We start from the raw sequence: 15,959 nt of genomic DNA, 5'->3' as shown, positions 1-15,959 counted from the left end.
ACTGATCCACAGCTGTGGAACTATTTTTTTAGTAGAGGTTTTTTCAAAACTGGAGCCTGAACAGAGGTGGTGTTCATACAGCCCACCCACCCCTCATACAAGAACATTACTCACATGTTTAAATGAACATGCTTAACTTGCCCACTTTTATTTAGAAGTACAAACAATCCCAAGGCCCCAACCTGGAACATGGTCCCAGTCCAGAGGCCCTTTGTCAGTTTCTTCCTGAAAATCACTCCCTCCTGCCCGCTTGTTCCCGCCCCCGCCCCCCAATGCTGTTTTATTGCAAACGGCACCTTTGTGCGCAAATAGCAGCCAGAGAGGTGATTTACAGCCCGATGCAGGGCCCCAATTCAGATTGGCAGCTCATCGTGACCCTGCAGCTGCTTTTTCTCCAAAGCAAAAGCTGCCAAGGTGAAAGCTTGCTTGCTGAAAAGCATGAATGAAACACCTCATGAGATTTGGCCCTTAGAAGGGCCTTTTGTTTGGATTGAGATTGTGACGTGCACAGAGTCATAAACAGCGTGCCGCCCACACACGGCAGTTGCAAAAGCAGTCATGGGTTTTTTGAGTAGTTTCAGTCCCCCACTCCAGTTTCCCCAATTCTCGGTGTTTATACTACTTTCCCCCTCCCCCTCTTCCTGAATCCACAGTATTCTCCAATAACTTCTTGAGCTGAAGATGGTAGCAAGGGTAGAAAAACCCTGCATCTCTCTCTCCTGTTCTTTTCCTTTCCCAGCAGTGGGAATGAGCAATGTTGTCCCCTCTGCCATAAGTTGCCATTCATTGCCAGCCTCCATCTCTGAGAGCCAAGAAGCACCTCCCAAGGTCAGAGCCTCTCAGATCATCCAGAATGGTGGCGCAAGCTAGAGAGAATCAAGGAGTGATTCTCTCTACAGTCGCTGAGTCTGAATAGCAATCTTTTATTCGCTCCCTGCAGGAGATGGATAAATAGATCTGTAGCCTCTTCCACTGGCTTAGCATCCTCACAAAGCCATTACACTGCAGAGTGGGTATTGATTTCATTCCTATCGTTTACCGGCTCCTTTGTCTGCCAGGTGGTGCATTTAGAGAAAAAGAGGATTTAAGCAATTCACAAGGGCTCATACCTGGCTCAGGAGGAAAGTCTTCCCTTAATGAGAAGTTGACCCCGGCTGAATTTGGGAGCAGCTTCTAAGGCTTTAGTGAATCCATGGTTTTCCTGAATATTATTTTGCTTGGCAATACGCCTGCAGAAGCAGGGGTTTGGGAGGAAAGGCTTTGCAGAAGACAAGGTTTGGAGATTAATGCTCGTCTGTGGTATTTGGACCATAAATTGTCTTCCTGCAGAACATTGCTGGTGGTCCAGAAGTAATCTGGTGTTCAGCAGATGTAGGCCCACCTCATACATGATATACAGTTTTGCATGCAGATTCATATTTTTACAGGAAACAGGACCCTGTGTGATCTGTGGACCAGCCTCTTTCTTGATACCTTTCTTGACAATTACAGGTAGGTAGCCGTGTGGGTCTGCCATAGTCAAAACAAAATAAAAAATAAAAAAATCCTTCAGTAGCACCTTAGAGACCAACTAAGTTTGTTCTTGGACAAACTTAGTTGGTCTCTAAGGTGCTACTGAAGGATTTATTTTTTATTTTGTTTTTTCTTGACAATATACACATTATTTCCTATGTGGAGTTATATCCACATAGGAAAATGCAACTAACAAACTGCCCATTGGTGTATTGTCTTCCAGCTGCAGCAGAAGTGATAACATGAGAACTGGCTTTTTCATATCCCAATCCTAGCAAATTTGGCAGGGTAGGAATTTTCCTGAAAAAAACACTTTGGATGGTCCAAAAACCCTTCTCAACATTGTTCGGCACCATTGTTTCTCTTGGATCCTGCTTCTTCCTGAATTAGCTATATTTTGTCCAGCTGCCACTCGCAACTGGAATTGTCCAAGGCTCTGGGTATCTCTGGCACGAGAACCTAACTTTTCCTATTTTATTTCCAGAATGTTTTTCTGAGCTGACTCCAACATTTAACACTCTTCCTGACCTTCACAAGGCAGGTCACACCTGCTGATGGTTCAACTGTAGGGAATGTAGGGAATAGTGGCACATTTATAGGAACAATTATGTTGCTCAAAATTCAACATAGCGTAACAAAATTCTTTTCTCAGCTACTGTTTACCACTGTATTTGTACTATAGCAGTGAACCAGGAACATACACAGAAAGGTCTTGTGTGGCCATGTCCTTAACAGGACTGAAAACAACAACAACAACAACAACAACAACAACAACAGGTAAACATTTTAAGTTGCCCTCACTTGCCCTCACTCTCAATAGCCCTCATTTCTCCTATGTAGCCAAATCTGATTGGTTTGTGGATTTTTTTTCTTTCTTTCTGATATTAATTCAGGAAGAAATAAAAGGAAGCCATCAGGGGAGACAGTGGTGGTGAATAATGTTGGGGAAAGGTGGTATTTTCACAAAGGCTAAGTGCTTCTCAATCGTCCCAGTACTTTTACAGTCTTTGGCTCCAATGGAAGACTCATGACATGCAAAGCGAGATATGTCAAGCCTTTGTTTGTTAATTTGGGGTTCTCATCAGCTGTACGCCATAATCATCACAATTATAACAAATAAAGGCTTGACATATCTCACTTTGCATGTCATGAGTCTATCTCATATATTAGTTTCACCTTTTAAGTTGAATTACTGAAAGAAATGAACCTTTCCACGATATTCTAATTTTTCGAATTTCACCCGTACAGCCTAGTTTTTATTAAGTTATAATCTGTGCTTTTCTGAGTGGATCTTGTATATACTAGTGTCAACCCCTGTGCTTTGTCAGGAGGAGGAGGAGTGTTGGCGCCAGGCACACCCCACACCCCACACAGAGCGATTCTGTTCTTCAAAACTCCCCACTGTTTGCAGAATATGTCAAAGGTTGGTGAATGTGCATTTTCCTTTTGGAGAGTTGCCTTGATGACTAATCCCCACCTTAAAAAATAATACAATAAAACATATTTTTTTGAGCTATTTGTGCTGCATTTCCACTCTTACTTGGCTTTGGTCCTCAGCAGCTGAAGTTTATTCCATCATCTGTGATGCATCAAAGAGACCTCCCTCTACTTCCCCCCCCCCCAGGAAAGTTATTTAGTCTCTGATCAAGCCACCTGCCTAAAGCTTCTCTACATCTATTCCAGCTGTTTTTTTGTTCTAACCTCTTCTCCATTACAGTGCCTGTTTATTGAAATAATCAATAGGGACTATTGACAGTTGACATATTCCATGCATGCAAGCCTTGGTGCTGGTGTTGCTTAATAGCTAAGAGTTCTGTTTTACCATGGAAGACAAAAGCTAAGAAGTAGTGAGGTGCCCAATGCCTCAGGCTTGAGCCAGTGATTAACTGAGAAATGGATCTCTCTGGAAAGTTTTGGGAAATTGAAACCACCTAAAGAAGTTTAGCGGGTGGCGCTGTGGGTTAAACTACTGTGCTGCTTGGGCTTGCCAATCAAAAGGTCGGCGGTTCAAATCCCCATGACGTGGTGAGCTCCCGTTGTTCGGTCCCAGCTCTTGCCAACCTAGCAGTTCGAAAGCACGAAGTGCAAGTAGATAAATAGGTACCGCTCCAGTGGGAAGGTAAATTGTTTTTCCATGTGTTGCTCTGGTTTAAAATTTTGGGCTTGACTTACTAGCCATTATTTGTGGTCGTTGCCAACAGAACTCCTGAGAAGCAATTACAAAAAACACTGTTGTACCCAGTCTACAACCAACAGGGGGCCTGGAGTCTGAGGTTACTTTAAAAATATTTTTAAAGTAAGTTTCTGGGCTTCCTGGAAGGAAATGTAAGGCAAAATGTTCAGGCAAACTTCTATGCGATTTCTGCAAATGAATCCAGCGGACCTTTCAGTGTTTTAAGCAATGAGTGAAATCAACCACCCATATTTTCCTCCATGGGGAACACAAGAAAAGAAAGAAGGCCTTTCTCCTAACCCCCCCCCCCAAATGGCTTTTACTGACAGGCATGATTGTCCTTGTCAGAAGGTGAAAAGATACTTGCTGCTGGTGAGCAGGCAAGTGGGTTCAGGGAACCTTGAATTAAGCATTAGATAGCATTTCCTTCTTTGCAAGACCATGTAGTGTAAGATTTGGATCTTGGTTCAAATCTGGACTGAGTTCTGAATATTTGGAGTATCCTTTGATTAAGTCAGGGACGCAGCTGGCGCTGTGGTGTAAACCACTGACCCTTCGGCTTGCCGATCAGAAGGTCAGCGGTTTGAATCCCGCAATGGGGTGAGCTCCCGTTCTTCGGTCCCAGCTCCTGCCAACCTAGCAGTTTGAAAGCATGTCAGTGTGGAAGTAGATCAATAGGTACCACTCCGGTGGGAAGGTAAACGGCATTTCCGTGCACTGCTCTGGTTTGCCAGAAGCGGCTTAGTAAAGCGAGATGAGCGCCGCAACCCCAGAGTCGTTCGCGACTGGACTTAATTGTCAGGGGTCCCTTTACCTTTACCTTTACCTTTGATTAAGTCATTCCAGTGGGAATACGGTACTTATGACCAGTTTCCTCATGGGGCTCTTTTAATTATTAATATGCCTACTGTGAAAGCCCTTTCATGCTGATACTGTAGTCCAAGACAAAGTCACTTGTAAATAAGGCCCGTTGAACTGAACAGGAAGTAGATATGTATCAGCTTTGCCCCATACACCCCATAAGAAATTGTGAATAAGTGACAAATGGCATTATCAGATGAAGGAAGACTGCTGGTATTAGGGAAAGAGAAAATTTGTTTGGGATTTAAAATCCTGAAGCTCAGTGTAAAATCCTGTACGCTGAGCTTCAGTCATCAACAAATTTATTGTACTAGCCACAGACCTCTGACAACTTTTAAAGCACTCCAAAAATTCCAAATATATAAACAGTAAAGTGCAAATAAATAAATAAAGAAGAAGTTAAATACAATTTGATTATGTAAAAATCTGATTGAGCAAAGCCCAATTTGCATTAAAACTGAATCAAGCACATTCTTAAAACTCTCAGACATGACCTGCAGTCAGTACGAGAAGGGAGAGGTCTGTGACTGGCTGCCTCCACCCCTTTTGACTACACCTGCTCCATTGACTTGAGGGTTCCCCCCGCCCCGCCTTCCTGCCTTAGTACAGCACATGTTTTTTTGGATGGGCTGTAGGTTTCTCTGAGTTTCCAAGCACCGCTGCCAGGGCTTCTTTCCCTCTCTAGGCACCTTCTCTGACGACAGCAGATACGTACAGTACTGCGAGGGGGAACATATGGGAAGCAAAATTGCTTTTGAGCAGAATGGGATTTGGCAACTCTTTGCCAAGGCACATGATCAAAGGGTGGGCATTCTGTTGCTTCATTGAGAAGAAATCGCCCAGTTTAAAATTAGGCTCCTGCAGAGCAGTCAATGTACAGATGCTTCTGTAGCTGGCAAGCAGCCTGTGTGCTGCTCGCCGCTTCCTTGCAAATATGTTTCTTATTAACAGGTTGCAGGCTGAAGCTTCAGACCCTTTGACTAGCAAAGTAGAGACACCGGTGGCATCTCGTTTAGGTCTTGGGGTGTTTGCCTTTCTTTTGTTCAGATAGTTCAAAATCCTGGCATCAGATCCTGCTAGTAAGGCTGGCCATCCCTTACGCAGGACAGGCAGCCAGATGACTCAGGGTGCAGCCCGTGTTATATTCCAGTGACGGAATGAGGAAAAGTGCAAGCAACTCTGGTCGGAACAGTACACTTGCCAGGGGTGGTGGTGCTTGTGTGCGTAAGTGTGCTGCCCTCATCTTAAATACCTGCTTATCAATGACGGAAGTTACTGGGTGTTTGGGGCATTTGAAGATGTGATTGCTAAGGGGTAAGGTTGTGGCCTTGTTGTTGTGTACATTCATAGCATACAAAAGGTCCCAGGGTCAGTCCCTGGTGCCTTCATGAAGGGCTGGGGGAAGCCCCCTACCTGGAACCCTGCAGAGCAACTGGCTAGTCAGCTTAAACCAGGGGTAACCAGTGCTGTGCCCTCCAGATGTGGCTGGACTACAAGTCCCATCATCCCTGACCTTTGGCTGTGCTGCCGGAGCTGGTGGGTTTTGTAGTCCAACAGCATGTGGAGGGTCACCCATTAGCCACAGGAGGTAGATGGAGCAATGGTCCATCTGTATGAAACTGGCATCAGGTTCCAAGTGGGCTGCTTTTTCCTGTCTCCAACCTCCCTCTGGGAGCCATTCTGGGTGCACTAAGGAAGCGCCATTTGACTTTACACTGGGTTCTGAGAAATATCCAGGAAGGCTCTGAGGTTGGCACTGCAGAATTGAGCAAGTAGCTGAGGAAGGGGAAGAAAGGAGAGCGGAGGTTCTTTAGGAGGGGTTTTCCGTCCGAAGCCCCAGACCCCGGGGGAGGGGGGGCGCCCTAGGGCCATGGCAAGACTCCTAGCGGTGACCCTGGGGGAGTCCCTAGTTGATGTGCATCAGCAGGGCTCCCCCTACTGGTGGCTAACCCTTCCAATACTCCTGCAGATGGGCAGGAGTCAGATATAGCCGTGTGGTTTCCAATGCCTAAGCCAATATCACTCACATTCTGTAACCAATAAAGTTGTGGCCTTTTTCACCCATTAACCTAAAATACAGTTTCATGTGTCTTTGTTCCACTTCCCGGGAGGGTTTGGGACCTTCCCACGCAAGGTTCTTCAGGAGGGGTTCTGCTAAAGTAGCAGGTCTTGAGGAAAACAAGAGAGGGCAGTACTCTGCACAAGCTCAGAAGCACTTTAGGTTCTGTACCTCTCCCATCCTACAAGCACTTCATGCAGGGAAATGTTTTGGACTGGTGAACCACATCCTTCTTCTGTCTCCTTTTCTTCCTCTTCTTTATTCCTCCTTCTGAGTCTACTTTGAGCTGGTTTCCTTTTATTCTGGAGGCTTTACACACGTAGATTCTCAAGGCACATGAAATATGTTGAACAAAAGTATCCTCTAGACATCTATTTTTATCTGGAGGGACAGAAATAGCTAAATCACATCCTGGAACAATTTCTGCTGTCACCTTACCATGTAATGCTTGATTCCCTGCGTGGGATCCTCTTGAGCAAAAATTGATTTAGTGAAGCCATGTTGTGTATGTGAAGTTGTCTTGGGAGTGAGGTTGTCTTGGGAGAGCGGGCAATAAACCTGTTTTGATGAGACTGTATCATAGAATTGTAGCATTGGAAGGGACCCTGAGGGTCATCTAGTCCAAACCCCTGCAATGCAGGAATCATTTGCTCCCAAGCCTTTGAAGTAGACAGGGCAAGACATCTGGATTTTACCACTCCCCTGCAGAATTCAGGAGGGGCATACCCTGTTTCTCGCTTGGATTAAATGTGCAGCCAGGATAGCCCATACATGGCCTTACTGTAGCTGTGGTGGCCCAAAGCAGGAGGCCCATTTTACTCATTTTCAAGAGTGGAAGAAGATTAATTGAAGTTAAACGGAACCTCCATGTTCAGAAGTAGTGTACCTCTGAATACCAAGCACTGATGGCAAATAACTGTGGAGGGCTCTTGCTCTCCTACTCTGTTTGTGGGCTTCCTGAAGCAGAAGTCTGTTGGGCCATTGTTGGAAACCAAATGCTAGATTACCGGTAGATAGATTCTGATATGATTAAGAAAGACAATCCTTATGTGGGAGACTGACAGAGCTGAACCATGGAAAGAGTTTAGAAGGAACACAATATTGTTCACAGATAGCTCCCATTTATTTCAACGAGGGTTGTGAAGAAGAGCTTCCCAGTATGCCAGGTAAGAAGAGGAGGGCCCCCATTTTGGATTTTCCACTGAAATATCTCACTGGCTGGAGAATGCCACCCCAGTTATGCTGGTGTACGCAAGTCACCATTAACCTTTCCTTTTCTCCTGTGGTGAAAAATAGGCAATGGTGATCCTGCAAGAGACACGGATCACCATTGCCAATATAAACTATTTACAAGGAAGGAGGGGGACATGCCACCGTGCTATTAATAGCCACTTTATTGCTCAATAATGACATTATTTGATCATCACGCAGCTTCTGTGCCAAAGGCTGTCTCTGGCCACTTGCCGCTGCCCTGCCTTGTACACTGGTACTATTTTGGCAGTATCCCGGCCTGAACCTTTTCTCTGCTCACACACCAGAGCACTGAAGGTGGCACAGCAAAAGCAGCACTGAATCCCAGTAACTGGGTCACAGCAACAAAAGCTGGAAGGAGACATTTGGACTCAATGCCCCTGGTTCAGGGCCGGCCCCCACCCATGAGGCAAGGTCAGGTGACCACCTCAGGTGGCAGGATCCTCAGTGGCAGAAGATTCCAATGTCAGTATTTATTCCCTGCTTGTTCCTGATGTACTTCTTCACTCGCTCCTTCCTCCCTGGCGGGGGGGGGGGGGTTGCCATTTTGTGTCTTTGCCTCAGATGCTAAAATGTCTTGGGAAGGCCGTGCTCTGGTTTATAGACTGCTAGGATCAATTACCGTATTTTCCCCTCCATAAGACGCCCCCAATCTTTGGGGACTCAGTTTTAAGAAAATGGGGGGAGATATATCCGTGTATAATATGCCCCCCCTAATTTTTGACATTATTTTTTTAGAGGGAAAACCTAGTCTTATACATGGAAAAATACAGTAATTTCTGCATGTGTTGAGGACCACTTCATAACATCAACAGAATCAAGCGATAAAGCCCCCCCCCCGGACTGCTGTACATGTGTAACGAGGGAGTCAGCTGAATATTCCCCTATTTGAAACAACAGCTCCCCCCCACACAGAAAAATACAGCAAATGCCTCAGCCTGCCTTCTTTCTCATTATTGTTATTGTTATTAATAATAATTTATTTATACTCTGCATTTTCCCCTGACGGAAACTCAAGGTGGCTTACAGATAAAATAAGAACAGCTAAAAACATGGGCGGGGGAAATAATTAAACATTAATATAATCAAAACTATATGTCTATTAAAAACATACAGATAAGTACAATAAAAATAGCATGTCAGTTTTAAAAGCAGTCAGTTCCAAACCCTGTTGGGACAAGGCCACAAGGAAGGAGCCAGTCTGACTTCTCTAGGGAGGGAGCTCCAGAATCTTGGGAGCAGCCACTGAGAAGACCTTTATTCCATATGCCCTTTTTTCTATACCCCACCCCACCCCACCATTTAAAATAAGATTTTTTTTGCGGGCCACTCCTCTCACGCTAGGAGAGCACCTTTATGCTCTGCCTGCTTTACCCCAAAGCAGGAAATCTCTTTGCGTTTCCCTGAGACTCTGAGGTGAACCAGGTCCAGGAGTTCTGTTGAAATCTTTACCCCTCATTTCTGAGGGCTAAGACGGACAGAGAGACAGCCATACGAAGGAGGCCCAAGGTCAAGTGTGGACCCAGAAGGAAGGGCAGCCTGATTGCCTTGCTGGAGACAACAGTTCGGGATAAGATCCAACAGGTGCCTGCGAAGCACCCAATACATGATAATACCTAAGCATTAGGGCACCAGTATTCCTCCACTGTTTGTCCCTAACGTGTTATATCCAAAGGTATACTACTCCTGAATGTGGAGGTTCCACTTAGTTAACCATCTCTCTCAGTCCCAACGGGCTTTTGTTGGTGGCTACTCTTTGGCGGCGGCGGGGTTTTGCGGAGTGGAAGACGGAAAGGTGCCCAGTCCCCCCCCCCCTTGCAATAATCTGGACACTGCTGATCAGGGCCAGATTTAGGTTTGATGAGGCCCTAAAATACTGAAGGTAATGGGGCCCTTTATATGTCCAGCTGTCCTTTGTCAACAACAAATTGTGGCTGTTTTTTGTGTTGAATATATGCTATATGATAATTTATCGACCTAATAGGTATCTAAATCCATTTGCACATAACAAAATATGTATTTTATCAAAGTGATTGTTGAAGTGAAATACAATTAAGAAGTACTGTATATTAATAGTAAAAAATAAATAAATGGAGGGGGCAAGAGAGTGGGGTCCTAACCTATAGCTTGTTTAGCTTATACATAAACCCGGCACTGCCAGTGCTGATACTTAACGCGGTATGGCTAATTGTCCATAGGCCTTTGCTGACAGAAAAAAGCTTTCTGTACACGCTCAGAGGCACTCTTGCTCTTTCAAGTACGTCGAGGGGGGTGGACCTGTAAGGAGAAAGGGAGCCGGCTCTACATTGGACGGGAGAAAGCGGCGAAGACTGGCGCGTCTTGGGCGCGGGCAGCCGCGGGCGGGGCTCTGCCGCCGCCGCCGCTCCGGCTCCGTGCTTCCACTTAGTCGGCGCGCGCGAGCCGGCTGCCGCGCAGGCGGAGCCTTCCTCGGGGAACCGCGGGAGCCTAAGGAGACGCCCGCCCACGCCCGTCTCGTGGCGCCGCCGCCGCCGCCGCCTCGCCAAGCGGGGGATGCCGTGAAGGCGGCGACCCTCGACGCGTCCCCTCCGCCTCCGCTGGTTCCTCCCTCCACACAGCCCCGCCGGCGGCGCAGTCCCTCCTTCCCTCCGGAGGCGCTCGGCGGCGGCGCCTCAGACGCGCGCAGCGGGGACGCTCCGTCGGCTCCAGGCGCGGGCTGAGCTCGGTGCGTGTTCCGGCAGGCGCCGCCAGTCTCCGGTAGCTGCGGAGCATGGAGGGGGCGTCCGGAGCCGTCGCGAAGGGCCCTGGGCGGCTGCCTCTGCGCTAAGCCTCGCTTGGGATGGCGGCGGCTTCTTGGCGGAGTTTGTGAGACTCTTCCCCGCTCGAGGGGCGGCGACTCGGGTTGCTGGCCGGAGACCGAGACCCGGGCGCGCAAACTCCTCAGCCGCGGACACCCCGCGACCTGCCCGCCCGCCCGCCAGCCCCGACCGTGTACCTCGGCAGCTCCGTCCGAAGCCGGCGAGGAGGAGCAGGATGGAGCCGCCGCCGCCGTGCTCGAAGAAGAGCCTGTCCCTGTCGCTGCCCGTGCCGCGGGAGGGTCAGGCCACCCTCAAGCCCCCGCAGCACCTTTGGCGGCAGCCCCGGACCCCCATCAAGATCAAGCACCGCGGCTACTCGGACACGGAGAGGCACCCGCACCGGCAGATCGAGAGGGCGGACGCCATGGACACCAGCGACCGGCCGGGGTTGAAGAAATGCCGCATGTCCTGGCCGTCGTCTTTCCACGGGACCACCAGCAGCGGCGGAGGCGGCCACGCCGGCAAGCGGTAGGCTCCGAAGCGGGGCGTGGGGCGCGCGCGTCCGGGGTGCTGCGCGGGGGTTCGGCGGGACAAGGTGCCGCCTGGCGCGGGGAACCGGGGACTGTTGCAACCGGAGGGAAACGCATCCGATTGCTGCTTTCTACTGAGCTCCGGGTTCTTTCCCCCTTCGTGTTTTGACGGCTTGACCCGTTCCGCAGATTTTTGGTTTCCCTGAGGCTTGTGCTTGATTTCAACAATCTTGCCCATCCGTGGGGCTTAGGGTTGCCCATCGCCTGGAGCGTTTGCATCTGGGCAAAACGATAGCTGCTTTTTAGAGAAGTGGGCAGGCGGCCCTTTGCACATGCCTAGAGGCGCACTCCTTATTTCACAGCTTCCCCGTGTGCAATCTTAACTCCACCTGAGCTCTGCTTTAGTAGTGTCTTCTAAAGTTATAACCTGTCCAGCACAGAGCACCAGTAAGGAAGGATGGGCTTTAGCTCAGTCAGGTCTCAGCTTCAGACCTCAGCACCTGCTGGTGGGTAGGTTTGGGGAAAGATCTCTCCCCGAAACCCTGAGGAGCTGCTGCCTGTCAGTATAGGTAATACTGATCCAAACGGAGGAATGGGCTAGCTCAGTACAGAGAAACTTCTTGTGTTTGTGCAATTGGCACAGGGCCTGAACTCTAGGCAGGTATAAAATTGTAGGCAATCTCAACAGCCTTAGCTACTTTCTCGCTTTCATCCATACAGTTCATGAGAATAATAATGCCTCATAATGTCTTGTCTTCAGGAGAATTAGTAGCAGCTCCCTTCTCTCTCATACAAGTCAAGTACTGGTTTCTGTGGCATGAAACTGGCATTTCCAAACGACCCTATTCTTTATTTTGATTAATAATAATAGTTCCAAGCCCCGTTCATGTATTGTGCATGAGAGAGGCATGTAAAGCGAGAGGCTCAGTGTGCGGAAAAGAGCAAACCCTACAACCTCACTCTTGAGAGCAACATCAGTGTGGGGGGGGAGGACTTGTAGCCCTCTGGTTGTTGCTGGGCTGGCTGGTGGTGGCTGGAGCCCCCACATCACCTGCAGAACCCCACTGGCTCCTTACCCCTCCTTTAGGAAGAGCCAGGGACGGTGGGGGGCATTGAAGGCATCGCCCCACAATCACCAATTTTCAATAAAAATATGGGCAGCTGAGTTCCTTGCTTTCCGAAAGTAGTGGAAGGTTTTTGTTGAGCCCTTGTTAGGGGAAGTTCAAATGGGCATCAAGCTGTGACCCTCCCAGTCCCTTCCTCAGAACTTCCTGTTTTTAGAAGAGATAGCGTTGAATCGTGGTTTTTGCTAGTATTGTTGTCTGTGGCCTCTTTGGTTCAGCAACTGCCCTTCTCCCACAATGTGTGGCTTCCGTTAAAATCCAATTAACATTTTGTAACAGGCTGAGCAGGAGGGTGGGGAGAGAAGGCTCTCAGGAAATTGAAATCTGATGGAACAAGTTGTCTTTATTTATTTTGTGGTAAAATGCGAGCTCTTCCAAATTCATGCAAGCCTCCTTACTCCACGGTAAGTTAAATGTCAGGCTCTACTGAAATGAGGGCTGTGGATCAGGAGCGGGGAAACATAGCTTACTCTCACGGATTTCACTATTTTGTAATGTTCATCTACGCAACTCAGTCTGCAAAGCTTTACTCATCATGGAGGTGAACACCATTGTCTGCTAAATGCCTGCCCTCAAGTTGCTGTAGCTGTTTGAAAAGTCAACAACCCTAAACCAAAGCAGTTAAGCCCACTGGTCATCCTCTATAGGTTAGGCTCTGGGAGTTATGCCTAGTTTGGGTGCTTCAAAATATGCCTTGGACCCTTCTGAGAAATGTTAGTTCCTGTGGCAGACATTTTAAAGAGTTCTTCAGCGGGTAGAACTGTGCGGAAAGGCTTGAGGAACCCTGTGCTAGTCTTGCCGTGATTCATATTAGCTGTAAGCTGATGGAACTGGAGTCTGTTGTCAAGGTCACACAAGATATTTTGACACCGGAGGTGTACCACAAAATAGTGCCCCCTTCCCCACCAGGGAAGAAAGGGTGAGTGAAAATGTACGTCAGGCGATCTGATCGCAAAAAATTGGAAGAGTACAATAATACCAAATTTGGAAGATTGGCAAATAAAACCAATAGGATACCAGAACATGGCTAGGAAAATAGGAGAAGTTAAAGGAGTGACAAACAAAGTATTAGAAAGAGATTGGGAATCTTTTAAAAACTATATGGGAAAGATAGTGGAAAGAGCAAATAACAAAATTAGGTATACAAAAAGATATAGTTAGTATAAACCGCAATAACAGGAAGGCTGGAAGTCGACATTGGGGGGGCACAGATTGTTTATTGTCTACTGTTCTATTTCTCACATAATTTTAGGTATATATGTATGAATGTATTTTCACGTCTTTTTTCTAATTGTTTCAAAATTCAAATAAAGTATGTAAAAAATAAAATGAAAAAAAAGAAAAAAGAAAGAAAATGTACATCAGGGACAAGATGGTTGAATAAACATCTATTTTGGGATCTGTTGCCCCCTAGTAGCTCACCACAAACTTGGGTGGGAGAAAACTGCTATTAGCAGATGGGCTGCCGCCGCCACTTAAAACTGTTCCTCCAAGGCCTGCAGGTTTTCTGATGAGTGCTACTCGATGATGAGGGAGAAAGGGTCCACATCTCTTCAACTGCTCAGTGTTACCTGGTTTCCATCATCCATACCCTCTGCACAGCTCACTCTTAGTAATTATTATTAAATTTATATACCACTCTTCATCCGAAGATAACAGGGTGGTTTAAACTGTAAAAACACAAAATAACAAACCGCACCACCCACACATTTAGAAGGCCATAGATTGTTTCATCAGCCAAAGGACTGGGTGAAGAATGTTTTTGCCTGGCGCCTAAAGATATCTAATGAAGGTGCCAGGTGAGTCTCCCTGGGGAGAGCAATCCACAAACAGGGAGCCACCACAGAAAAGGCCCACTCTCATGTAACATTAGCAAGAACTGTAATGGAACCTTAAGGCTCGTCAGTTCCAGCCCCATCCACTGCAGCACGAGTCACTCATCCTAAACTCTTTTCTGCTGAGCATGCCTTTAAAGCAGTGGTGTCCAAACTTTTTTCAAAGAGGGCCATATTTGATGAAGTGAACATGCATGAGGGCCGGCCAAAGTTTTTGAGCTTTTTTTAAGGCGGGAAAGCAAGCCGTACGGTGAGCCGCTGCAGCAGCCTGCAGGCAAGAGAGCGAGCTGCACGGGAGAGTGAGCTGCACACCAGGCGCACAGTGGCCACGATAGAGAGCCGCATGTAGGGTGCATGCACGAGCCGGCCAGCAGCCGGAAAACAGAACAGGGTGGGTGTGTAGTTCCGAGGGTCAATGCTGGAGAGCTGCAGCTCTCCGTTGATGCGTTAACTCATGGGCAGAACAAGCTGAACAGCAGGCGCTTGGGGGCCACAGCAGATTCATTTCTCAGAATTGCTTGGAGGGCTGGATTAAATCGACCAGGGGGCCGGATTTTGCACTTTGGACATGCCTGCTTTAAAGGGATTGCATGATTTTCTCACTAGGCAGATTGCTCAGCTGTTCTTGCAGACTCCTTCTAATGTTGAATGTTAAGGCGATTGCAGTCTACCTTCTAGTCTACCTTGCCTCATTGGTCAATGACACTCTCTAGAATACTGTAACTTCAATCGTGGTATCAGTTGTGTTTTCTGTGTGGAAGGAATCCTATACAGTATATAATTTGCTAACAGCCTCTTTCCAGAGCATGAGTGCTCACCTGCCCCTACTTGGCTTTCCAGCCAATCCTTCCCCGTCAGCCATTACCAGTAGCTTTTTAAGTGTGCAGTGAAAGCACCTTTGCCTTCCTTTGAAGGAGGTGGCTGCCTGTACAACCCCTGTGTGCTAATTCTTGTTGTCAAGCTTCCTTGCCTTCCACTTTTGTCTGATGGGCAGCTCCAACATGGGAGCTCCAGCTGGCACAAGACACTGACATATGTCTAGATGTAGCTGAGAGAAGAATTGGAAGAAGATGAGGGAGGGAGTTGATGAAGTAAGAGGACTGCCATATGGCCACAGGAGATCGCATCCAAACATGAGTTCTGGTTGACTTATGGGGAGGGGGGTGTCCTTCAGCCTGCTTATCCTTGACACATTGCAGAGAGCTGCCTTCTGCTTATAAGTTAGCAAAATGTACAAAGCTCATGCCAGTCATATGCTTGGGTAGGTGGTGCAAACAGTTGTGGATATGTCTTGCATCAGGGCTGAAAAATTATTTAAGCTCTTTGAAGCAGGGAATTATGGTCTCTGATTAATAATACTAGTCATATGTAGCTTTTTGCTTTCTATAAGCTAAGGACAGTGGGGTTGTTGTCAAGTTGGTGTGCAGCACAGATACATATTGGCCTGTTAGCCAACTACTGTGGCATGAGGCAGATATCCTAAAGGTGGAGACTTGGTCTACTCTATATACTCATAGATGAACCATTGAAGACCAAATGTGGTCTTCTAACCAGTAGGTGGATATGAATAATTGTGTCCACTTAAAGTTACCCAGTTCATTTCCCATTATTGGATAACTAGAGAAGCTGGGAGTAGTCTAACCTGCAGGAGTGTGAAAGAAAGGAAGAGAAAGGAAGGAAGGAAGGAAGGAAAGAGAAAGAATTTCAGAGTGTGATTATTGGACATAGAATCTTATGTTTCACATATCAGTTTGTAGTCCTTGTAGTTGCAAACTGATGTTTAAAAGCATGTTGGCAATACCTTGAAATCTTAGAAGCTATGTAGGTGATAAGCTGA

The 15,959-nt window shown here is 47.2% G+C and overlaps 1 protein-coding gene across 1 annotated transcript in view; it reads left to right on the top strand.

Moving 5' to 3' along the window:
• The first annotated feature begins 10,842 nt into the window (after window positions 1–10,842).
• The window catches only part of PDE4A (phosphodiesterase 4A), a 266,902-nt gene continuing 261,785 nt past the window's right edge, over window positions 10,843–15,959 (top strand). The window contains 1 exon segment of the mRNA XM_033173528.1: window positions 10,843–11,161. Coding sequence (XP_033029419.1) covers window positions 10,869–11,161 — 293 coding nt within the window. The 5' untranslated portion in view covers window positions 10,843–10,868.

This window comes from Lacerta agilis, chromosome 16 (assembly GCF_009819535.1).
Source record: "Lacerta agilis isolate rLacAgi1 chromosome 16, rLacAgi1.pri, whole genome shotgun sequence".
NCBI lineage: Eukaryota > Metazoa > Chordata > Lepidosauria > Squamata > Lacertidae > Lacerta > Lacerta agilis.
Note: the sequence above shows the minus strand (reverse complement) of the source record. Positions and strands in the feature narration are given on the sequence as shown.